This window comes from Salmo salar, chromosome 10 (assembly GCF_965601325.2).
Source record: "Salmo salar chromosome 10, fSalSal1, whole genome shotgun sequence".
Taxonomy (NCBI): domain Eukaryota; kingdom Metazoa; phylum Chordata; class Actinopteri; order Salmoniformes; family Salmonidae; genus Salmo; species Salmo salar.
In genome coordinates, this window is record NC_138300.1 from 51,940,123 (window position 1) to 51,966,203 (window position 26,081).

At 43.0% G+C, this 26,081-nt stretch overlaps 1 protein-coding gene across 1 annotated transcript in view; it reads left to right on the plus strand.

Annotated features, from left to right (window-relative positions):
* LOC106560563 (DENN domain-containing protein 1B) overlaps positions 1 to 26,081 on the plus strand; it is a 238,530-nt gene that overhangs the window by 70,344 nt on the left and 142,105 nt on the right. Inside the window, exons 4-5 of the mRNA XM_082956608.1 lie at positions 11,106 to 11,155; positions 24,067 to 24,287. Of these exons, the coding sequence (XP_082812734.1) occupies positions 11,106 to 11,155; positions 24,067 to 24,287 (271 nt within the window). The remainder of the gene's footprint in view (positions 1 to 11,105; positions 11,156 to 24,066; positions 24,288 to 26,081) is intronic.

A 26,081-nucleotide genomic window follows, 5' to 3' on the forward strand; every position in this document is an offset into this window, starting at 1 on the left:
GGGTTCGATTCCCACGGGGGGCCAGTAAGGGGAAAAAAAATATATAAAAAAGAAAAAGAAAATGTATGTATTCATTACTGTAAGTCGCTCTGGATAAGACCGTCTGCTTAATGACTAAAATGTAAATGTAATTATGGTGGATTCTGGGACAGTTGCTGGCCAATTGGAAAAGAAACAGGAGGATTGTTGGCTTGTTGGTGAAACTTCACCAACGTTATTTATTATTTTCACCAGGCAAAGAACATCAACCCTATTTCAGCCAGAACAATAAGAATGTCCATCTCGGAGGATAATAAACTATTCTATACCAGTCCTAATTCATTTAGTTTTAGATTTGTTCACCTGGTTCCCTTGAAAGCTAACTAAAAATGTGTAAAAATCTGATCATAATCCACTCTACTATCCCATTTCTGCCTAGCTGTCCCTTCACCTTTACACGTTATGCAAATGCATGCATATCCATGCAAATTCTTAAAAGGGAGACGGTAGAATTTGAATATTGTTTCTTTAAAGCTGCATGCTGGCACTCCGTATCTGAAAGCGTGTCTGTGTGAATACTGAGGATCTCTTTGTCATGTTAGCCAGAGGCCTGGGTGAAGCAACGCATGCAGGACGGACGGCCAGAGATGGGTTGGGTCTCTGCACAGAGAGACGGCCCTAATTGGGGAAAGGGGGGGACTAGGGGGACGGGGTGAGAGGAGCTTGGGGAGTTGGAGAGGAGAGGGGGTGAGGGGAAGATGGGGATTTAGAAAGATGAGCGAGTGCAGAGGTGGTATGTCAGGGGATGTGAGGAGAGAGTGGGACAGGTAGGGGGTTGGTTGTTGGTGGGAGAGAGTGGGACAGGTGGAGGGTTGGTTGTTGGTGCGAGAGAGTGGGACAGGAGGGGAGGTGGAGGGTTGGTTGTTGGTGGGAGAGAGTGGGACAGGTGGGGAGGTGGAGGGTTGGTTGTTGGGAGAGAGTGGGACAGGTAGAGGGTTGGTTGTTGGTGGGAGAGAGTGGGACAGGTGAGGAGGTGGAGGGTTGGTTGTTGGTGGGAGAGAGTGGGACACGTAGAGTGTTGTTTGTTGGTGGGAGAGAGTGGGACAGGTGGAGGGGTTGGTTGTTGGTGGGAGAGAGTGGGACAGGTAGGGGGTTGGTTGTTGGTGGGAGAGAGTGGGACAGGTGAGGAGGTGGAGGGTTGGTTGTTGGTGGGAGAGAGTGGGACAGGTAGGGGGTTGGTTGTTGGTGGGAGAGAGTGGGACAGGTGAGGAGGTGGAGGGTTGGTTGTTGGTGGGAGAGAGTGGGACAGGTGGGGGTTGGTTGTTGGTGGGAGAGAGTGGGACAGCGAGGAGGTGGAGGGTTGGTTGTTGGTGGGAGAGAGTGGGACAGGTAGGGGGTTGGTTGTTGGTGGGAGAGAGTGGGACAGGTGAGGAGGTGGAGGGTTGCTTGTTGGTGGGAGAGAGTGGGACAGGTGAAGGGTTGGTTGTTGGTGGGAGAGAGTGGGACAGGTAGAGTGTTGTTTGTTGGTGCCGAGAGAGTGGGACAGGAGGGGAGGTGGAGGGTTGGTTGTTGGTGGGAGAGTGGGACAGGTGAAGAGGTGGAGGGTTGGTTGTTGGTGGGAGAGAGTGGGACAGGTAGGGGGTTGGTTGTTGGTGGGAGAGAGTGGGACGGGGAGGGGGGGGTGGGAGGGGGGGTTGGTTGTTGGTGGGAGAGAGTGGGACGGGGAGGTGGAGGGTTGGTTGTTGGTGGGGAGGAGGTGGAGGGTTGGTTGTTGGTGGAGAGAGAGAGTGGGACAGGTAGAGGAGGTGGAGGGTTGGTTGTTGGTGAGAGAGAGTGGGACAGGTAGAGAGGTGGAGGGTTGGTTGTTGGTGAGAGAGAGTGGGACAGGTGTAGAGGTGGAGGGTTGGTCGTTGATGAGAGAGAGTGGGACAGGTAGAGAGGTGGAGGGTTGGTTGTTGGTGAGAGTGGGACAGGTGGGGAGGTGGAGGGTTGGTTGTTGGTGAGAGAGAGTGGGACAGGTGTGGAGGTGGAGGGTTGGTTGTTGGTGAGAGAGAGTGGGACAGGTAGGGGGTTGGTTGTTGGTGGGAGAGAGGGACAGGTGAGGAGGTGGAGGGGTTGGTTGTTGGTGGGAGAGAGTGGGACAGGTAGGGGGTTGGTTGTTGGTGGGAGAGAGTGGGACAGGTGACGAGGTGGAGGGTTGGTTGTTGGTGAGAGAGAGAGTGGGACATGTGAGTCGATTGCTCTGAGCTCTAAACCAGACCATTGATAGACCAGGATAGACCGGACCAGAGCCAGTCAGTCGAGTTTTTCAACCAGGCCGAGAGCCTTAGCTTGCCTACCGGTTGACTGGTTCGTTGGCTGGCTGGTTTGCCAGCTGGCAGGCTGGTTAGTTGGCTGACTGAGAAAGTGTTAGCAGGCCTACCGGTTAGCTGGCTGGCTGGCTGACTGAGAACGCCTTAACTGGCTAACTGGTTGCTTAACTGGCTGGCTGACTGAGAACGCCTTAACAGGCTAACTGGTTGGTTAGCTGGCTGGCTGGCTGGCTGACTGACTGAGAAAGCCTTAACTGGCTAACTGGTTGGTTAGCTGGCTGGCTGGCTGGCTGGTTGGCTGGCTGGGGGATTATAAAGCAGGACTTAAAGACTAAAACCCCCAGAGTAGAGGAGGGAGAGGGAGGGAGCGTAGGAGAGAGCGGGGGAACCAGCCAACGGGGGAGAGAGAGAGAGGTGGCTCAGTTAATCTCTGTCTCTCTCTTTCCATTCCTCCCTCCCTCGACAGCACTCTGTCTGTGTGTCATTTTCTCACTCACTTTCTGGCTGGCTGGTTGGTTGGCAGGCTGGTATGCTGGTTGGTTGGTTGGTCAGTTGGCTGGCTGACTGAGAAAGCCTTAGCTGACCTACCGGTTGGTTGGCTGGCTAACTGGTTGGATAGCTGGCTGGCTGGTTGGCCGGTTGGTTTGCTGGCCGGTTGCCTGGCTGGATGGCTGGCTGGTTGGCCGGCTGGCTGGTTGGTTTGCCGTACGGCTGGCAGACTGGTTGGATGGCCGGTTGGATGGCCGGCCGGCCGGTTGGATGGCCGGCTGGTTTGTTGGGCGGCTGGTTTGTTGGCCGGCTGGTTTGTTGGCCGGCGAGTTGGCTGGTTGGTTGGCTGGCCGGCTGGCTGGTTGGTTGGCTGGTTGGCCGGCTGGTTGGTTGGCCGGCTGGTTGGTTGGTTGGTTGGCTGGCCGGCTGGCTGGTTGGTTGGCTGGTTGGCCGGCTGGTTGGTTGGCCGGCTGGTTGGTTGGCTGGGGGGACATAAAATTGGGCTTAAATACTAAAATCCCCAGAGTGGAGCAGGGGAAAGGGAGAGGGAGAGAGAGAGGTGGCTCAGTTAATCTCTGTCTCTCTCTTTCCATTCCTCCCTCCCTCGACAGCTCTCTTTTTTTTTTACCGATTCCCTTCTCTATCTTTTTCCTCCATTCTGTTTCTCATCTCTCTCACTCACTCACTCACTCACTCACTCACTCACTCACTCACTCACTCACTCACTCACTCACTCACTCACTCACTCACACACACACACACGTCACTCGTCATCCCTTTATTTCCTCTGTATTTCTCACGGCAGGAGGAAGTGACTTGTCTTGTTAAGTTCACACCCCAAATGAAACCCCAAGGCCCTGGCTGGGTAGCATTTAACCACCTGGTTGTACTGACCTTCCCTTTGTGACTCTGTTGTATTGCAGTGGTTTCTGTTGTAGAGTGCATCCACGCAGTGGGTTCCCTCTCCTAATGCTGAGCTGGGTTCCCGGTGCCCCAGTATGTTGGGAAGGATCTGCCATCAGAGAGCTGCAGGTGATCTATTGGTGGTCCATAGACCACAGAACACACTGGGTCGATCGTCCATGTTGACACCATGGGGAACAGCGGGCTGAGGCAGAGACAGGCCAGTGTGGAAGGGAAGACCTGCCCGCTGTAGCTGTGTTGGGAAGGGACGTGAGGCTATGCAGAGGCAGCAGGCCCTGTACTGTGCTGTGATGTCAGACCTATGCCAGGGGACCAGAGTGTGCTGTCTCACTGACTGATACCCCTGTCTCTACCTCCGATAATAATACAGCCCCACACACACACACACACACACACATATATATGCCTCCAGAGCTGCAAATGTATTAGCTACTTTATATTCTTTTGTCTGGAATACAGAGGAGAGGATGGAGAGGAGAGGATGGAGAGGAGAGGATGGAGAGGAGAGGATGGAGAGGAGAGGATGAGAGGAGAGGATGGAGAGGAGAGGATGGAGAGGAGAGGGTGGAGAGGAGAGGGTGGAGAAGAGAGGAGAGGAGAGGGAGGAGAAGAGGGTGGAGAGGAGGAGAGTAGAGGAGAGGATGGAGAGGAGAGGAGAGGGTGGAGAGGAGAAGAGAGTAGAGGAGAGGGTGGAGAAGAGAGTAGAGGAGAGGGTGGAGAAGAGAGTAGAGGAGAGGGTGGAGAAGAGAGTACAGGAGAGGGTGGAGAAGAGAGTAGAGGAGAGGGAGGAGAAGAGGGTGGAGAGGAGAGTAGAGGATGGAGAGGAGAAGAGAGTAGAGGAGAGGGTGGAGAGGAGAAGAGAGTAGAGGAGAGGGTGGAGAGGATAAGAGAGTAGAGGAGAGGGTGGAGATGAGAAGAGAGTAGAGGAGAGGGAGGAGAAGAGGGTGGAGAGGAGGAGAGTAGAGGAGAGGATGGAGAGGAGAAGAGAGTAGAGGAGAGGGTGGAGAGGAGAAGAGAGTAGAGGAGAGGGTGGAGAGGAGAAGAGAGTAGAGGAGAAGGTGGAGAGGAGAAGAGAGTAGAGGAGAGGGTGGAGAGGAGAAGAGAGTAGAGGAGAGGGTGGAGATGAGAAGAGAGTAGAGGAGAGGAGAAGAGAGTAGAGGATAGGGTGGAGAGGAGAAGAGAGGAGAGGAGAGGGAGGAGAAGAGGGTGGAGAGGAGGAGAGTAGAGGAGAGGATGGAGAGGAGAAGAGAGTAGAGGAGAGGGTGGAGAGGAGAAGAGAGTAGAGGAGAGGGTGGAGAAGAGAGTAGAGGAGAAGGTGGAGAGGAGAAGAGAGTAGAGGAGAGGGTGGAGAGGAGAAGAGAGTAGAGGAGAGGGTGGAGAAGAGAGTAGAGGAGAGGGTGGAGGAGAGGGTGGAGAAGAGAGTAGAGGATACGGTGGAGAAGAGAGTAGAGGAGAGGGTGGAGGAGAGGGTGGAGGAGAGTAGAGGAGAGGGAGGAGAAGAGAGTAGAGGAGAGGGTGGAGAAGAGAGTAGAGGAGAGGGAGGAGAAGAGATGATGAGAGGATGGAGAGGAGATGATGGAGAGGATGGAGAGGAGAAGAGGGTGGAGAGGAGAGGATGTAGAGGAGAGGGTGGTGGAGAGGGTGGTGGAGAGGGTGGAGTAGAGGAGAGGGTGGAGAGAAGAGAGTGGATGGAGAGGAGTAGAGAGTAGAGTAGAGGATGTAGAGGAGAGGGTGGAGAAGAGAGTAGAGGATGTAGAGGAGAGGGTGGAGAGGAGAGGAGAGGAGAGGATGTGGAGAGAGTAGAGGAGAGGATGGAGAGGAGAAGAGAGGATGGAGAGAAGAGATGATGGAGAGGAGAAGAGAGGAGAGGGTGGAGAGGAGGGAGGGAGGGAGGGTGGAGAGGAGAGGGTTGAGAGGAGAGGAGAGGAGAGGGTGGAGAGGAGAGGGTGGAGAGGAGAGGAGAGGGTGGAGAGAGTGGAGGAGAGGATGTGGAGGAGAGGTTGTGGAGGAGAGGATGGAGAGGATGTAGAGGAGAGGATGTGGAGGAGAGGAGAGGATGTGGAGGAGAGGAGAGGATGTGAGGAGAGGAGAGGATGTGAGGAGAGGAGAGGATGTGAGGAGAGGAGAGGATGTGTAGGAGAGGCTGGAGAGGAGAGGCTGTAGAGGAGGGGCTGTAGAGGAGGGGCTGTAGAGGAGGGGCTGGAGAGGAGAAGATGTGGAGGAGAGGGTGGAGAAGAGAAGATGTGGAGAAGAGGAGAGGAGAGGATGTGGAGGAGAAGAGAGGATGGAGAAGATGTGGAGAAGAGAAGAGGATGTGGAGGAGAGGATGTGGAGGAGAGGAGAGGATGGAGAGGAGAGGATGTGGAGGAGAGGAGAGGATGGAGAGGGTGTGGAGAAGAGGAGAGGGTGTGGAGGAGAGGAGAGGGTGTGGAGGAGAGAATGGAGAGGATGGAGAGGAGAGGATGGAGAGGAGAGGGTGTGGAGAGAGGAGAGGGTGTGGAGGAGAGGAGAGAATGGAGAGGATGGAGAGGAGAGGGTGTGGAGAAGAGGAGAGGGTGTGGAGGAGAGGAGAGAATGATGAGGAGGAAAGGAGGAGAGGATGTGGAGACGAGGGGAGATGGAGATGGAGGAGGAGGAGGAGGAAATAGTGTACAACAGAATAACAGCAACATTGGTTTCCCCCAGTCTGCAACTCTTGTAAAGAAATTCCTCTGGCATACTGGAGGTCCCTCACATCACCTGTAGAGAGATCCCTCTGGCATACTGGAGGTCCCTCACATCACCTGTAGAGAGATCCCTGTGGCATACTGGAGGTCCTCACATCACCTGTAGAGAGATCCCTGTGGCATACTGGAGGTCCTCACATCACCTGTAGAGAGATCCCTGTGGCATACTGGAGGTCCTCACATCACCTGTAGAGAGATCCCTGTGGCATACTGGAGGTCCTCACATCACCTGTAGAGAGATCCCTCTGGCATACTGGAGGTCCTCACATCACCTGTAGAGAGATCCCTCTGGCATACTGGAGGTCCCACACATCACCTGTAGAGAGATCCCTCTGGCATACTGGAGGTCCTCACATCACCTGTAGAGAGATCCCTGTGGCATACTGGAGGTCCTCACATCACCTGTAGAGAGATCCCTGTGGCATACTGGAGGTCCTCACATCACCTGTAGAGAGATCCCTCTGGCATACTGGAGGTCCTCACATCACCTGTAGAGAGATCCCTCTGGCATACTGGAGGTCCCACACATCACCTGTAGAGAGATCCCTCTGGCATACTGGAGGTCCTCACATCACCTGTAGAGATCCCTCTGGCATACTGGAGGTCCTCACATCACCTGTAAAGAGATCCCTCTGGCATACTGGAGGTCCTCACATCACCTGTAGAGATCCCTCTGGCATACTGGAGGTCCTCACATCACCTGTAGAGAGATCCCTCTGGCATACTGGAGGTCCCTCACACCACCTGAAGGGAAGGGTGTGAGGGAAGAGGGAGGGAGGATGGATGAAGTGAGATGGAAAGTGAGAGAGAGATGGAGAGAGAGACAGACACAAACAGATTGAGACAGACAGAGCTGCTTGTTGGAGAGGGAAGGGCGAGAGAGATGCTTGTTGGAGAGGGAAGGGCGAGAGAGATGCTTGTTGGAGAGGGAAGGCAGAGAGAGATGCTTGTTGGAGAGGGAAGGCCGAGAGAGATGCTTGTTGGAGAGGGAAGGGCGAGAGAGATGCTTGTTGGAGAGGGAAGGCCGAGAGAGATGCTTGTTGGAGAGGGAAGGCCGAGAGAGATGCTTGTTGGAGAGGGAAGGGCGAGAGAGATGCTTGTTGGAGAGGGAAGGCCGAGAGATGCTTGTTGGAGAGGGAAGGGCGAGAGAGATGCTTGTTGGAGAGGGAAGGCCGAGAGAGATGCTTGTTGGTGAGGGAAGGCCGAGAGAGATGCTTGTTGGAGAGGGAAGGCCGAGAGAGATGCTTGTTGGAGAGGGAAGGCCGAGAGAGATGCTTGTTGGAGAGGGAAGGCCGAGAGAGATGCTTGTTGGAGAGGGAAGGCCGAGAGAGATGCTTGTTGGAGAGGGAAGGCCGAGAGAGATGCTTGTTGGAGAGGGAAGGCCGAGAGAGATGCTTGTTGGAGAGGGAAGGCCGAGAGAGATGCTTGTTGGAGAGGGAAGGCCGAGAGAGATGCTTGTTGGAGAGGGAAGGGCGAGAGAGATGCTTGTTGGAGAGGGAAGGCCGAGAGAGATGCTTGTTGGAGAGGGAAGGCCGAGAGAGATGCTTGTTGGAGAGGGAAGGCCGAGAGAGATGCTTGTTGGAGAGGGAAGGCCGAGAGAGATGCTTGTTGGAGAGGGAAGGCCGAGAGAGATGCTTGCCGGTTGTTCCCCTTCTGGATGGAAAGAAGGTTTGTGTTGGAATGTTGTGGACATTTGCCCCTGCTGAGTTTGTGTGATCTTGAGTGAAATAGATCAGTCTTTGTTTGCACACACACACACACACACACACACACACACACACACACACACACACACACACACACACACACACACACACACACACACACACACACAGCTTTGTCTTACTATAATCCTATTTTAACCTGTAAACCTAACACTTACCTAAACCTCACCCTGTAAACCTCACCCCGTAAACCTCACCCCGTAAACCTCACCCCGTAAACCTCACCCCGTAAACCTCACCCCGTAAACCTCACCCAAACTCCTAACCCTAAAATAGTGTTTTTACAAGTGAGGACCGGCAAAACGTGTACACACACACACACACACACACATTGCTTACTCTCGTTTTGTTGTATCGGGATCTTGTTGGTGTCCTTGGGTCAGGACTGTCATTCAAACTCACATGCTTCCTGTCAATCCAAATGGGCTGGACAATGACAGTTCTAGGAATCTGGCAACCCATATGTTTTTATTTGGTGAGTGTGAGTGCCATATTTAAGATAAGATAGGCTCTACAAGGTGCTTAATAATAGAAGACAAACAGACAGACAGACAGACAGACAGACAGACAGACAGACAGGCAGACAGGCAGACAGGCAGACTCACCACCCTCAGACAGATAAAACAGACAGGCAGACTCACCACCCTCAGACAGATAAAACAGACAGGCAGACTCACCACCCTCAGACAGATAAAACAGACAGGCAGACTCACCACCCTCAGACAGATAAAACAGACAGGCAGACTCACCACCCTCAGACAGATAGACAGACTGACTCACCCCTCAGGCAGACAGACACTCACCACCCTTAGACAGATAAAAAAATCAGACAGGCAGACAGACAGACAGACAGACTCACCCCTCAGACAGATGACGGGCAGACAGACACTCACCCCTCAGAAAGGCAGACAGACAGACTCACCCCTCAGACAGGCAGACACCCCTCAGACAGGCAGACACCCCTCAGACAGGCAGGCAGACAGACTCACCCCTCAGACAGATGACGGGCAGACAGACACTCACCCCTCAGGCAGGCAGACAGACAGACTCACCCCTCAGGCAGGCAGACACCCCTCAGACAGGCAGGCAGACAGACTCACCCCACAGACAGACAGACAGACAGACAGACAGACAGACAGACAGACAGACAGACAGACAGACAGACAGACAGACTCACCCCTCAGACAGGCAGATGTTCCATATGGTGCTCAGCTCTGCTCCTTGTCTAAATCCATATGCCCCTGGTGGGGGGCTGAAGGGCAGGCCTCCCCCAGGGGAGGTGTTGGGAGGTAAAGCCCTTAAGGCTCTACACACCCCTCCACCATGCCCGTTCTGTACCCCCCCCCCCCTCCACCATGCCCGTTCTGTACCCCCCCCTCCCTCCACCATGCCCGTTCTGTACCCCCCCTCCACCATGCCGTTCTGTACCCCCCCTCCACCATGCCCGTTCTGTACACCCCCCCTCCACCATGCCCATTCTGTACCCCCCCCTCCACCATGCCCGTTCTGTACACCCCCCTCCACCATGCCCGTTCTGTACCCCCCCCCTCCACCCTTCCCGTTCTGTACACCCCCCCCCCATCCTGCCCATTCTGTACCCCCCCCTCCACCATGCCCGTTCTGTACACCCCCCTCCACCATGCCCGTTCTGTACCCCCCCCCCCTCCACCCTTCCCGTTCTGTACACCCCCCCCCCATCCTGCCCATTCTGTACCCCCCACCCCGCCCTGCCTGTTCTGTACCCCCACCCCCACCCCACCCTGCCCGTTCTGTACACCCCCCCTCCACCATGCCCGTTCTGTACCCCCCCCTCCACCATGCCCGTTCTGTACACCCCCCTCCACCATGCCCGTTCTGTACACCCCCCTCCACCATGCCCGTTCTGTACCCCCCCCCCCTCCACCCTTCCCGTTCTGTACACCCCCCTCCATCCTTTCCCGTTCTGTACACCCCCCCCCCCCCCCCCCATCCTTCCCATTCTGTACCCCCCACCCCGCCCTGCCTGTTCTGTACCCCCACCCCCACCCCACCCTGCCCGTTCTGTACCCCCCACCCCGCCCTGCCCGTTCTGTACACCCAGAGCTGCTTAGCTCATTGTCACAGCAATCTGTCACCACCTAAGTCTCCCTCCTTCCATCCCTCCCTCCCCCGTCATCACCCCTGATAGTTGATGTAGGTTATCATAGCTAATGATTTAAGCTGTGGGTCTGGATCTATAGAATAGAAAACGTTTTAGCCCTGATTCTATCAACTGCAACACTCATCAGCTCTGAAGATTAAGTAATGTCTGTTGTGTGTCGGTTATTTAGCCTGATTTTCATTATTTAATGAGGTGATTTTATCACTGTAAGACTTTATAATTAATCCTTCTTCAACAAGTCATTTGATTGATTAAGTCTGTTATGTTTGATTAGGCAAAATTTACAGGGTTGTGTATGAATGAAAATACATTAATTATTAATAATGAATAAACTACAAATAAATAGTAAGTAATGTTCACACTATTAATACATCGAATTTTTCATAGTTTTTAAACATGTATAATAATTTAGTGTTTAAAACATTTATAATGGTTTATCAATGAACGTTGTGTTTGCGTTGGGTTGTTAACATTGTATTAGTGTTGGGTTTGCGTTGGGTTGTTAACATTGTATTAGTGTTGGGTTTGCGTTGGGTTGTTAACATTGTATTAGTGTTGGGTTTGCGTTGGGTTGTTAACATTGTATTAGTGTTGGGTTTGCGTTGGGTTGTTAACATTGTATTAGTGTTGGGTTTGCGTTGGGTTGTTAACATTGTATTAGTGTTGGGTTTGCGTTGGGTGATGTTGTTTTAGTGTTCTGTTTGCATTATATTAGCGTTTGTTGTGTTAATGTTAACTAAATGTTTTCCAGTGGTTGTGTTTTGCAGTGTGTTAACGTTGACTAAATGTTTTCTAATGGTTGTGTTCTCAGGAGGTTCTCCAGACGGTGCCCAAGTTCTGCTTCCCCTTCGATGTGGAGAGGTAGGATTCTGTCCCCTGTTCCCTTGTTAAGTCCTGTACTCTGTGTACACACACACACACACACACACACACACACACACACACACACACACACACACACACACACACACACACAAAAAAAAAAAAATCATATTTATTAGAAACTGGAGAGCTGTGTATGTGCCACATAATGGAGCTCACCTACAGGGGAGTCTGCTGTTAACCCCCTATCTGCTGTTAACCCCCTATCTGCTGTTAACCCCCTATCTGCTGTTAACCCCCTATCTGCTGTTAACCCCCTATCTGCTGTTAACCCCCTATCTGCTGTTAACCCCCTATCTGCTGTTAACCCCCTATCTGCTGTTAACCCCCTATCTGCTGTTAACCCCCTATCTGCTGTTAACCCCCTATCTGCTGTTAACCCCCTATCTGCTGTTAACCCCCTATCTGCTGTTAACCCCCTATCTGCTGTTAACCCCCGATCTGCTGTTAACCCCCGATCTGCTGTTAACCCCCGATCTGCTGTTAACCCCCGATCTGCTGTTAACCCCCGATCTGCTGTTAACCCCCGATCCTCGCTGTGCTAACGCCCCGATCTGCTGTTAACCCCCGATGCTGCTGTTAACGGCCCCGATCTGCTGTTAACCCGCCGTGCTCCCTTCTCTGTGCTCCCGCCGTGCTCCCTTCTCTGTGCTCCCTTCTCTGTGCTCCTTTCTCTGTGCTCCCTGCTCTGTGCTCCCTGCTCTGTGCTCCCTGCTCTGTGCTCCCTGCTCTGTGCTCCCTGCTCTGTGCTCCCTGCTCTGTGCTCCCTGCTCTGTGCTCCCTGCTCCGTGCTCTGTGCTCCCTGCTCCCTGCTCTGTGCTCCCTGCTCCTTTCTCTGTGCTCCCTGACAAACCCAGGCCAGGCTACCATCGTGCATGTGCTTTTGAACTTGTTTGCCTGACTAAGTGTGCTTTTGCATGCATGTGTGTCTATCTGCGTATATGTGTGTCTGTATCAAGCGTTTATCATTGTCTGAATAACTATATCTCTAGACTTGGTACCAGTCTGATGAATAACTATATCTCTAGACTTGGTACCTGTCTGATGAATAACTATATCTCTAGACTTGGTACCAGTCTGATGAATAGCTATATCTCTAGACTTGGTTCCTGTCTGATGAATAACTATATCTCTAGACTTGGTACCAGTCTGATGAATAACTATATCTCTAGACTTGGTACCAGTCTGATGAATAACTATATATCTAGACTTGGTACCAGTCTGATGAATAACTATATCTCTAGACTTGGTACCTGTCTGATGAATAACTATATATCTAGACTTGGTACCAGTCTGATGAGTAACTATATCTCTAGACTTGGTACCAGTCTGATGAATAACTATATCTCTAGACTTGGTACCTGTCTGATGAATAACTATATCTCTAGACTTGGAACCTGTCTGATGAATAACTATATCTCTAGACTTGGTACCAGTCTGAATAACTATATCTCTAGACTTGGTTCCAGTCTGATGAATAACTATATCTCTAGACTTGGTACCTGTCTGATGAATAACTATATCTCTAGACTTGGAACCTGTCTGATGAATAACTATATCTCTAGACTTGGTACCTGTCTGATGAATAACTATATCTCTAGACTTGGTACCAGTCTGATGAATAACTATATATCTAGACTTGGTACCAGTCTGATGAATAACTATATATCTAGACTTGGTACCAGTCTGATGAATAACTATATATCTAGACTTTGTACCAGTCTGATGAATAACTATATATCTAGACTTGGTACCAGTCTGATGAATAACTATATCTCTAGACTTGGTACCTGTCTGATGAATAATTATATCTCCTGATTTGGTACCAGTCATGAATAACTATATCTCTAGACTTGGTACCACTCTGATGAATAACTATATCTTTAGACTTGGTACCAGTCTGATGAATAATTATATCTCCTGATTTGGTACCAGTCATGAATAACTATATCTCTAGACTTGGTACCTGTCTGATGAATAACTATATCTCTAGACTTGGTACCACTCTGATGAATAACTATATCTCTAGACTTGGTACCTGTCTGATGAATAACTATATCTCTAGACTTGGTACCACTCTGATGAATAACTATATCTCTAGACTTGGTACCTGTCTGATGAATAACTATATCTCTAGACTTGGAACCCGTCTGATGAATAACTATATCTCTAGACTTGGAACCCGTCTGATGAATAACTATATCTCTAGACTTGGTACCAGTCTGAATAACTATATCTCTAGACTTGGTACCAGTCTGAATAACTATATCTCTAGACTTGGTTCCAGTCTGATGAATAACTATATCTCTAGACTTGGTACCTGTCTGATGAATAACTATATCTCTAGACTTGGTACCAGTCTGATGAATAACTATATATCTAGACTTGGTACCAGTCTGATGAATAACTATATCTCCTGATTTGGTACCAGTCATATGAATAACTATATCTCTAGATTTGGTATCAGTCTGATGAATAACTATATCTCTTCACTTGATACCAGTCTGATGAATAACTATATATCTAGACTTGGTACCAGTCTGGTGAATAACTATATCTCTAGACTTGGTACCAGTCTGAATAACTATATCTCTAGACTTGGTACCAGTCTGATAAATAAATATATATCTAGACTTGGTATCAGTCTGATGAATAACTATATATCTAGACTTGGTACCAGTCTGATGAATAACTATATATTTAGACTTGGTACCAGTCTGATGAATAACTATATATCTAGACTTGGTACCAGTCTGATGAATAACTATATATCTAGACCTGGTACCAGTCTGATGAATAACTATATATCTAGACTTGGTACCAGTCTGATGAATAACTATATATCTAGACTTGGTACCAGTCTGATGAATAACTATATATCTAGACTTGGTACCAGTCTGATGAATAACTATATATCTAGACTTGGTACCAGTCTGATGAATAACTATATATCTAGACTTTTTACTAGTCTGATGAATAACTATATCTCTAGATTTCGTATCAGTCTGATGAATAACTATATATCTAGACTTTGTACCAGTCTGATGAATAACTATATATCTAGACTTTGTAGCAGTCTGATGAATAACTATATCTCTAGACTTTGTACCAGTCTGAATAACTATATCTCTAGATTTCGTATCAGTCTGATGAATAACTATATATCTAGACTTTGTACCAGTCTGAATAACTATATATCTAGACTTGGTACCAGTCTGATGAATAACTATATCTCTAGACTTGGTACCGGTCTGAATAACTATATATCTAGACTTTGTACCAGTCTGAATAACTATATCTCTAGATTGCGTATCAGTCTGATGAATAACTATATATCTAGACTTTGTACCAGTCTGAATAACTATATATCTAGACTTGGTACCTGTCTGATGAATAACTATATATCTAGACTTGGTACCTGTCTGAATAACTATATCTCTAGATTTCGTATCAGTCTGATGAATAACTATATATCTAGACTTTGTACCAGTCTGAATAACCATATCTCTGGACTTGGTACCAGTCTGATGAATAGCTATATATCTAGACTCTGTACCAGTCTGAATAACTATATCTCTAGATTTCGTATCAGTCTGATGAATAACTATATATCTAGACTTTGTACCAGTCTGAATAACTATATATCTAGACTTTGTACCAGTCTGAATAACTATATCTCTAGATTTCGTATCAGTCTGATGAATAACCATATATCTAGACTTTGTACCAGTCTGAATAACTATATATATAGACTTGGTACCTGTCTGATGAATAACTATATATCTAGACTTGGTACCTGTCTGATGAATAACTATATATCTAGACTTGGTACCAGTCTGATGAATAACTATATATCTAGACTTGGTACTAGTCTGATGAATAACTATATCTCTAGATTTGGTATCAGTCTGATGAATAACTATATCTCTAGATTTCGTATCAGTCTGATGAATAACTATATATCTAGACTTTGTACCAGTCTGAATAACCATATCTCTAGACTTGGTACCAATCTGATGAATAACTATATATCTAGACTCTGTACCAGTCTGAATAACTATATCTCTAGATTTCGTATCAGTCTGATGAATAACTATATATCTAGACTTTGTACCAGTCTGAATAACTATATATCTAGACTTTGTACCAGTCTGAATAACTATATCTCTAGATTTCGTATCAGTCTGATGAATAACTATATATCTAGACTTTGTACCAGTCTGAATAACTATATATCTAGACTTTGTACCAGTCTGATGAATAACTATATCTCTAGACTTGGTACCAGTCTGAATAACTATATATCTAGACTTTGTACCAGTCTGAATAACTATATCTCTAGATTTCGTATCAGTCTGATGAATAACTATATATCTAGACTTTGTACCAGTCTGAATAACTATATATCTAGACTTGGTACCTGTCTGATGAATAACTATATATCTAGACTTGGTACCAGTCTGATGAATAACTATATCTCTAGACTTGGTACCAGTCTGATGAATAACTATATATCTAGACTTGGTACCAGTCTGATGAATAACTATATCTCCTGATTTGGTACCAGTCATATGAATAACTATATCTCTAGATTTGGTATCAGTCTGATGAATAACTATATCTCTTCACTTGGTACCAGTCTGATGAATAACTATATATCTAGACTTGGTACCAGTCTGGTGAATAACTATATCTCTAGACTTGGTACCAGTCTGAATAACTATATCTCTAGACTTGGTACCAGTCTGATAAATAAATATATATCTAGACTTGGTATCAGTCTGATGAATAACTATATATCTAGACTTGGTACCAGTCTGATGAATAACTATATATTTAGACTTGGTACCAGTCTGATGAATAACTATATATCTAGACTTGGTACCAGTCTGATGAATAACTATATATCTAGACCTGGTACCAGTCTGATGAATAACTATATATCTAGACTTGGTACCAGTCTGATGAATAACTATATATCTAGACTTGGTACCAGTCTGATGAATAACTATATATCTAGACTTGGTACCAGTCTGATGAATAACTATATATCTAGACTTGGTACCAGTCTGATGAATAACTATATATCTAGACTTTTTACTAGTCTGATGAATAACTATATCTCTAGATTTGGTATCAGTCTGATGAATAACTATATCTCTAGATTTCGTATCAGTCTGATGAATAACTATATATCTAGACTTTGTACCAGTCTGATGAATAACTATATATCTAGACTTGGTAGCAGTCTGATGAATAACTATATATCTAGACTTGGTAGCAGTCTGATGAATAACTATATCTCTAGACTTTGTATCAGTCTGATGAATAACTATATATCTAGACTTTGTACCAGTCTGAATAACTATATATCTAGACTTGGTACCAGTCTGATGAATAACTATATCTCTAGACTTGGTACCGGTCTGAATAACTATATATCTAGACTTTGTACCAGTCTGAATAACTATATCTCTAGATTTCGTATCAGTCTGATGAATAACTATATATCTAGACTTTGTACCAGTCTGAATAACTATATATCTAGACTTGGTACCTGTCTGATGAATAACTATATATCTAGACTTGGTACCTGTCTGAATAACTATATCTCTAGATTTCGTATCAGTCTGATGAATAACTATATATCTAGACTTTGTACCAGTCTGAATAACCATATCTCTGGACTTGGTACCAGTCTGATGAATAGCTATATATCTAGACTCTGTACCAGTCTGAATAACTATATCTCTAGATTTCGTATCAGTCTGATGAATAACTATATATCTAGACTTTGTACCAGTCTGAATAACTATATATCTAGACTTTGTACCAGTCTGAATAACTATATCTCTAGATTTCGTATCAGTCTGATGAATAACTATATATCTAGACTTTGTACCAGTCTGAATAACTATATATATAGACTTGGTACCTGTCTGATGAATAACTATATATCTAGACTTGGTACCTGTCTGATGAATAACTATATATCTAGACTTGGTACCAGTCTGATGAATAACTATATATCTAGACTTGGTACTAGTCTGATGAATAACTATATCTCTAGATTTGGTATCAGTCTGATGAATAACTATATCTCTAGATTTCGTATCAGTCTGATGAATAACTATATATCTAGACTTTGTACCAGTCTGAATAACCATATCTCTAGACTTGGTACCAATCTGATGAATAACTATATATCTAGACTCTGTACCAGTCTGAATAACTATATCTCTAGATTTCGTATCAGTCTGATGAATAACTATATATCTAGACTTTGTACCAGTCTGAATAACTATATATCTAGACTTTGTACCAGTCTGAATAACTATATCTCTAGATTTCGTATCAGTCTGATGAATAACTATATATCTAGACTTTGTACCAGTCTGAATAACTATATATCTAGACTTTGTACCAGTCTGATGAATAACTATATCTCTAGACTTGGTACCAGTCTGAATAACTATATATCTAGACTTTGTACCAGTCTGAATAACTATATCTCTAGATTTCGTATCAGTCTGATGAATAACTATATATCTAGACTTTGTACCAGTCTGAATAACTATATATCTAGACTTGGTACCTGTCTGATGAATAACTATATATCTAGACTTGGTACCAGTCTGATGAATAACTATATCTCTAGACTTGGTACCTGTCTGATGAATAACTATATATCTAGACTTGGTACCAGTCTGATGAATAACTATATATCTAGACTTGGTACCAGTCTGATGAATAACTATATCTCTAGACTTGGTACCAGTCTGATGAATAACTATATATCTAGACTTGGTACCAGTCTGATGAATAACTATATATCTAGACTTGGTACCAGTCTGATGAATAACTATATATCTAGACTTGGTACCAGTCTGATGAATAACTATATCTCTAGATTTCGTATCAGTCTGATGAATAACTATATATCTAGACTTTGTACGAGTCTGAATAACCATATCTCTAGACTTGGTAGCAGTCTGATGAATAACTATATCTCTAGACTTGGTACCATTCTGAATAACTATATATCTAGACTTTGTACCAGTCTGAATAACTATATCTCTAGATTTCGTATCAGTCTGATGAACAACTATATATCTAGACTTTGTACCAGTCTGAATAACTATATATCTAGACTTGGTACCTGTCTGATGAATAACTATATATCTAGACTTGGTACCTGTCTGAATAACTATATCTCTAGATTTCGTATCAGTCTGATGAATAACTATATATCTAGACTTTGTACCAGTCTGAATAACCATATCTCTGGACTTGGTACCTGTCTGATGAATAACTATATATCTAGACTTGGTACCTGTCTGAATAACTATATCTCTAGATTTCGTATCAGTCTGATGAATAACTATATATCTAGACTTTGTACCAGTCTGAATAACTATATATATAGACTTGGTACCTGTCTGATGAATAACTATATATCTAGACTTGGTACCTGTCTGATGAATAACTATATATCTAGACTTGGTACCAGTCTGATGAATAACTATATATCTAGACTTGGTACTAGTCTGATGAATAACTATATCTCTAGATTTGGTATCAGTCTGATGAATAACTATATCTCTAGATTTCGTATCAGTCTGATGAATAACTATATATCTAGACTTTGTACCAGTCTGAATAACCATATCTCTAGACTTGGTACCAGTCTGATGAATAACTATATATCTAGACTCTGTACCAGTCTGAATAACTATATCTCTAGATTTCGTATCAGTCTGATGAATAACTATATATCTAGACTTTGTACCAGTCTGAATAACTATATATCTAGACTTTGTACCAGTCTGAATAACTATATCTCTAGATTTCTTATCAGTCTGATGAATAACCATATATCTAGACTTTGTACCAGTCTGAATAACTATATATCTAGACTTGGTACCAGTCTGATGAATAACTATATCTCTAGACTTGGTACCAGTCTGAATAACTATATATCTAGACTTTGTACCAGTCTGAATAACTATATATCTAGACTTGGTACCAGTCTGATGAATAACTATATATCTAGACTTGGTACCAGTCTGATGAATAACTATATATCTAGACTTGGTACCAGTCTGATGAATAACTATATCTCTAGACTTGGTACCAGTCTGATGAATAACTATATCTCTAGACTTGGTACCAGTCTGATGAATAACTATATATCTAGACTTGGTACCAGTCTGATGAATAACTATATATCTAGACTTGGTACCAGTCTGATGAATAACTATATATCTAGACTTGGTACCAGTCTGATGAATAACTATATATCTAGACTTTGTACCAGTCTGATGAATAACTATATCTCTAGACTTGGTACCAGTCTGATGAATAACTATATATCTAGACTTGGTACCAGTCTGATGAATAACTATATATCTAGACTTGGTACCAGTCTGATGAATAACTATATCTCTAGATTTGGTATCAGTCTGATGAATAACTATATCTCTAGATTTCGTATCAGTCTGATGAATAACTATATATCTAGACTTTGTACCAGTCTGAATAACCATATCTCTGGACTTGGTACCTGTCTGATGAATAACTATATATCTAGACTTTGTACCAGTCTGAATAACTATATATCTAGACTTTGTACCAGTCTGATGAATAACTATATCTCTAGACTTGGTACCAGTCTGAATAACTATATATCTAGACTTTGTACCAGTCTGAATAACTATATCTCTAGATTTCGTATCAGTCTGATGAATAACTATATATCTAGACTTTGTACCAGTCTGAATAACTATATATCTAGATTTGGTACCTGTCTGATGAATAACTATATATCTAGACTTGGTACCAGTCTGATGAATAACTATATATCTAGACTTGGTACCAGTCTGATGAATAACTATATCTCTAGACTTGGTACCAGTCTGATGAATAACTATATATCTAGACTTGGTACCAGTCTGATGAATAACTATATATCTAGACTTGGTACCAGTCTGATGAATAACTATATATCTAGACTTGGTACCAGTCTGATGAATAACTATATATCTAGACTTGGTACCAGTCTGATGAATAACTATATCTCTAGATTTCGTATCAGTCTGATGAATAACTATATATCTAGACTTTGTACGAGTCTGAATAACCATATCTCTAGACTTGGTAGCAGTCTGATGAATAACTATATCTCTAGACTTGGTACCATTCTGAATAACTATATATCTAGACTTTGTACCAGTCTGAATAACTATATCTCTAGATTTCGTATCAGTCTGATGAACAACTATATATCTAGACTTTGTACCAGTCTGAATAACTATATATCTAGACTTGGTACCTGTCTGATGAATAACTATATATCTAGACTTGGTACCTGTCTGAATAACTATATCTCTAGATTTCGTATCAGTCTGATGAATAACTATATATCTAGACTTTGTACCAGTCTGAATAACCATATCTCTGGACTTGGTACCTGTCTGATGAATAACTATATATCTAGACTTTGTACCAGTCTGAATAACTATATATCTAGACTTTGTACCAGTCTGATGAATAACTATATCTCTAGACTTGGTACCAGTCTGAATAACTATATATCTAGACTTTGTACCAGTCTGAATAACTATATCTCTAGATTTCGTATCAGTCTGATGAATAACTATATATCTAGACTTTGTACCAGTCTGAATAACTATATATCTAGACTTGGTACCTGTCTGATGAATAACTATATATCTAGACTTGGTACCAGTCTGATGAATAACTATATCTCTAGACTTGGTACCTGTCTGATGAATAACTATATATCTAGACTTGGTACCAGTCTGATGAATAACTATATATCTAGACTTGGTACCAGTCTGATGAATAACTATATCTCTAGACTTGGTACCAGTCTGATGAATAACTATATATCTAGACTTGGTACCAGTCTGATGAATAACTATATATCTAGACTTGGTACCAGTCTGATGAATAACTATATATCTAGACTTGGTACCAGTCTGATGAATAACTATATCTCTAGATTTCGTATCAGTCTGATGAATAACTATATATCTAGACTTTGTACGAGTCTGAATAACCATATCTCTAGACTTGGTAGCAGTCTGATGAATAACTATATCTCTAGACTTGGTACCATTCTGAATAACTATATATCTAGACTTTGTACCAGTCTGAATAACTATATCTCTAGATTTCGTATCAGTCTGATGAACAACTATATATCTAGACTTTGTACCAGTCTGAATAACTATATATCTAGACTTGGTACCTGTCTGATGAATAACTATATATCTAGACTTGGTACCTGTCTGAATAACTATATCTCTAGATTTCGTATCAGTCTGATGAATAACTATATATCTAGACTTTGTACCAGTCTGAATAACCATATCTCTGGACTTGGTACCTGTCTGATGAATAACTATATATCTAGACTTGGTACCTGTCTGAATAACTATATCTCTAGATTTCGTATCAGTCTGATGAATAACTATATATCTAGACTTTGTACCAGTCTGAATAACTATATATATAGACTTGGTACCTGTCTGATGAATAACTATATATCTAGACTTGGTACCTGTCTGATGAATAACTATATATCTAGACTTGGTACCAGTCTGATGAATAACTATATATCTAGACTTGGTACTAGTCTGATGAATAACTATATCTCTAGATTTGGTATCAGTCTGATGAATAACTATATCTCTAGATTTCGTATCAGTCTGATGAATAACTATATATCTAGACTTTGTACCAGTCTGAATAACCATATCTCTAGACTTGGTACCAGTCTGATGAATAACTATATATCTAGACTCTGTACCAGTCTGAATAACTATATCTCTAGATTTCGTATCAGTCTGATGAATAACTATATATCTAGACTTGGTACCAGTCTGAATAACTATATATCTAGACTTTGTACCAGTCTGAATAACTATATATCTAGACTTGGTACCAGTCTGATGAATAACTATATATCTAGACTTGGTACCAGTCTGATGAATAACTATATCTCTAGACTTGGTACCAGTCTGATGAATAACTATATCTCTAGACTTGGTACCAGTCTGATGAATAACTATATATCTAGACTTGGTACCAGTCTGATGAATAACTATATATCTAGACTTGGTACCAGTCTGATGAATAACTATATATCTAGACTTGGTACCAGTCTGATGAATAACTATATATCTAGACTTTGTACCAGTCTGATGAATAACTATATCTCTAGACTTGGTACCAGTCTGATGAATAACTATATATCTAGACTTGGTACCAGTCTGATGAATAACTATATATCTAGACTTGGTACCAGTCTGATGAATAACTATATCTCTAGATTTGGTATCAGTCTGATGAATAACTATATCTCTAGATTTCGTATCAGTCTGATGAATAACTATATATCTAGACTTTGTACCAGTCTGAATAACCATATCTCTGGACTTGGTACCAGTCTGATGAATAACTATATATCTAGACTCTGTACCAGTCTGAATAACTATATCTCTAGATTTCGTATCATTCTGATGAATAACTATATATCTAGACTTTGTACCAGTCTGAATAACTATATATCTAGACTTTTTACCAGTCTGAATAACTATATCTCTAGATTTCGTATCAGTCTGATGAATAACTATATATCTAGACTTTGTACCAGTCTGAATAACTATATATATAGACTTGGTACCTGTCTGATGAATAACTATATATCTAGACTTGGTACCTGTCTGATGAATAACTATATATCTAGACTTGGTACCAGTCTGATGAATAACTATATCTCTAGACTTGTTACCTGTCTGATGAATAACTATATCTCTAGACTTGGTACCGGTCTGATGAATAACTATATATCTAGACTTGGTACCAGTCTGATGAATAACTATATATCTAGACTTGGTACCAGTCTGATGAATAACTATATCTCTAGACTTGGTACCAGTCTGATGAATAACTATATCTCTAGACTTGGTACCAGTCTGATGAATAACTATATATCTAGACTTGGTACCAGTCTGATGAATAACTATATATCTAGACTTGGTACCAGTCTGATGAATAACTATATATCTAGACTTTGTACCAGTCTGATGAATAATTTAATCTCGATTTGGAAAGTAGCCATCTGTAGAGGTATCTGCTGTTATTTTGCTTCCTGGAGAATGACATGTGAAAAGTGCTGTTTTTTTTTAGCTTGGAGGACACACAAGCTTAACTGCTGCCATCTAGTGATGAAACTGCATGAGAGAAAACATACCCAACTCTCACCCACTCAACAGTCAGGGACATATAGAAAGGTTTCGTAGTGATCTTGTCCTAGTCAGCGTTAGGTTGAGACACTTAGTGCTAGGTGAGTAGTTAGCCACTTTAGACAAAAAATGTCCTTATTTTAATAAGAAACAAACAGATTTAGTTGTCTCACTGACTCAAATATAGACTCATTGTTCTAGTACTGTAGGTTTGTAAAGGATTAAACATAATGGAAAAAGTGTTATGTTGAACAACGTTCTCTGTGTATCGCTATCACCAAGTCGGTAGTGCTTGGACCTTCTGTATAAATTTCTGTATAAATATCTTGATAATAATATGTTCTAGTGAGGTTGTTGTTTCTCTCTGCTGTTATAATGTGCTAATACAGTATTATGGTTAGCTGATAACTCAGACCATCACATGTTCACAACTCATTTTCATGATTCTCTGAAACACTTGATGAATGTCCCATGTGTTGTTCCCAATTCATGGATTGGTATTTCTGTTCCGTAGGTGACTGTGTGGTAATACTGTAGTACATGTGTGGTGGTAATTGGTTGTGTTAATGGTGTGTTATCTCTGTCCCCTGCGTGCGTGTGTACGGTGACTGTTCTCAGGGTTTCCCAGAGTCAGGTGGGCCAGAACTTTACCTTTGTGCTGACGGACATCGAGAGCAAGCAGAGGTTTGGTTTCTGTAGACTCACGTCCGGCTGCCGCGTCTGCATCTGTCTGCTCAGGTACGACACATACCACTTAAAAATAGTACATTTCAACAAGGCAGCTTATTCTCTACCTACTGGCCGATTGATCAATCAGTTACGCAAATTAAGTATTGTTTTTTAGAAATGAATTTTGTCACAATTATCCAACGTATGAAGAAAGACATGTTTATTTTCGTTAGTTATTCATAAATAAATACAATTTGAAGTTGTAATATCTTCACTTCACTCTTTATAATATGCAGATTACATGTCTTAATTGATTGTGGAGACGGTGAGGTTTTGGAAGTGAAAGAAACTCAAATATAGATGATGAAACTGTTTCTTTGGAAGCAATATGCATCTGAGTGTTAGCCTCTTGAAGTTAGTCAGTTACAGAATACTAAACTCCTGAACTCCCTATTCATTTGGTCCCTATAATATTATTCATTTAGTTATTTTATCCAGGACAAACAATTGAAGTACAACCTATCAATGACAACTATAAAGTATTGTTTTAGTAGTAGACCGACGGTTGTCCTTTCAACTCCCTCTCGAGATATTGTTTAGCACAGATTTATCTAAAATATTATGTCATCTTTAATTATTGCACAGAAAGATATCTAAGTAAAAAATACATTGAAAAATGTTTTATTTATTTTAATAGGACCTTTTAAATTAAACCACATTTTATGTTAACAGTTGACAATGTCCTTTTAAGAAGAAACATTGAATTAGTAAAACAGTATAGTTGAATTAACCACAGGAGTAATGGGAATTTGCACAATAAAAAAAGAATAATAAAAAAATAACAAAATTGGGGGATATTGACGACAGTCGCAGGGTTTATCTTGTTCTTGATGAGCTGCTGTTGAGATGAGCTCCACCCCCCCCTCCTCCCCCCCTCAACTCTCCCGGACAGCCACCACCATGCCCTTTGTTTCTCTCTCTCTTCTCGTTATTTTCAGCTACTGGCACAGAAGCACGGCAAAGGAAGCCGCTCGGCCCATAATTATGCATGAAGCCTCGCTGCCAATTAGCAGAGACTCCCATGCCCCTCTTTGAGTCCTACATGCTAATTCATTTGACATATGATGTATACAATTCATTATGCATTCTGAGTAGTTTGCATGGCTTGCTTCATTCATCATAAGAAATGTATAGAAAGTTTTTATTCTTCTGTGTGTGTGTGTGTGTGTGTGTGTGTGTGTGTGTGTGTGTGTGTGTGTGTGTGTGTGTGTGTGTGTGTGTGTGTGTGTGTGTGTGTGTGTGTGTGTGTGTTTTAAAGACTTCACAGTTCTGTTTTTGTGGCCTGTTTTATTTATGTTTGCCTCTTAAATAGACCCACTGTGTGGGGAAAAAGATTAGTGAAAATATTTTAAAACATAATAACAAAGTTGCATATTTTGGATATCTCATGGTTTATACATGTGAAATATGTACAAATGTGATTTTTCACATCAATGACAGAGAGTAAAGACCTGATCCCAAGTTTATTCTGTTGTTTTTTGGGAAGTAGTTGATAATTCTTAGATAAACAATCCAAGTTGTGATCATATTGAAAAATATGTTTTAACGTATGTTGTGATCATATAAAACAGATAGATACAAATTTAGACGATCAACAAGGTCCCTGCGAAGACATTTCTAGCTAGCTACCTTCATTTAAAGTGTTTGTTTCCCGGATATAAAACAAAAGTAATTAAAACCATTTGGTTCTCTGTGATTGTTGAAGTGCTGGGACTATAAAATTGTCACCTATGCTTACACAAGGAAGCGGCTTAATGACTAGGACAGTTTTACATGGACAGGGCTTTGTAGTGCTGCGACTAAAGCCCAGGTCAAAAGGGCCGTGCTACCTTCAGGCCAAAACCTTTTTAAAGAGGTACAATGCTTCGATTTTACAATCTTTCTTCCTTCCCCTCGACCCCCAT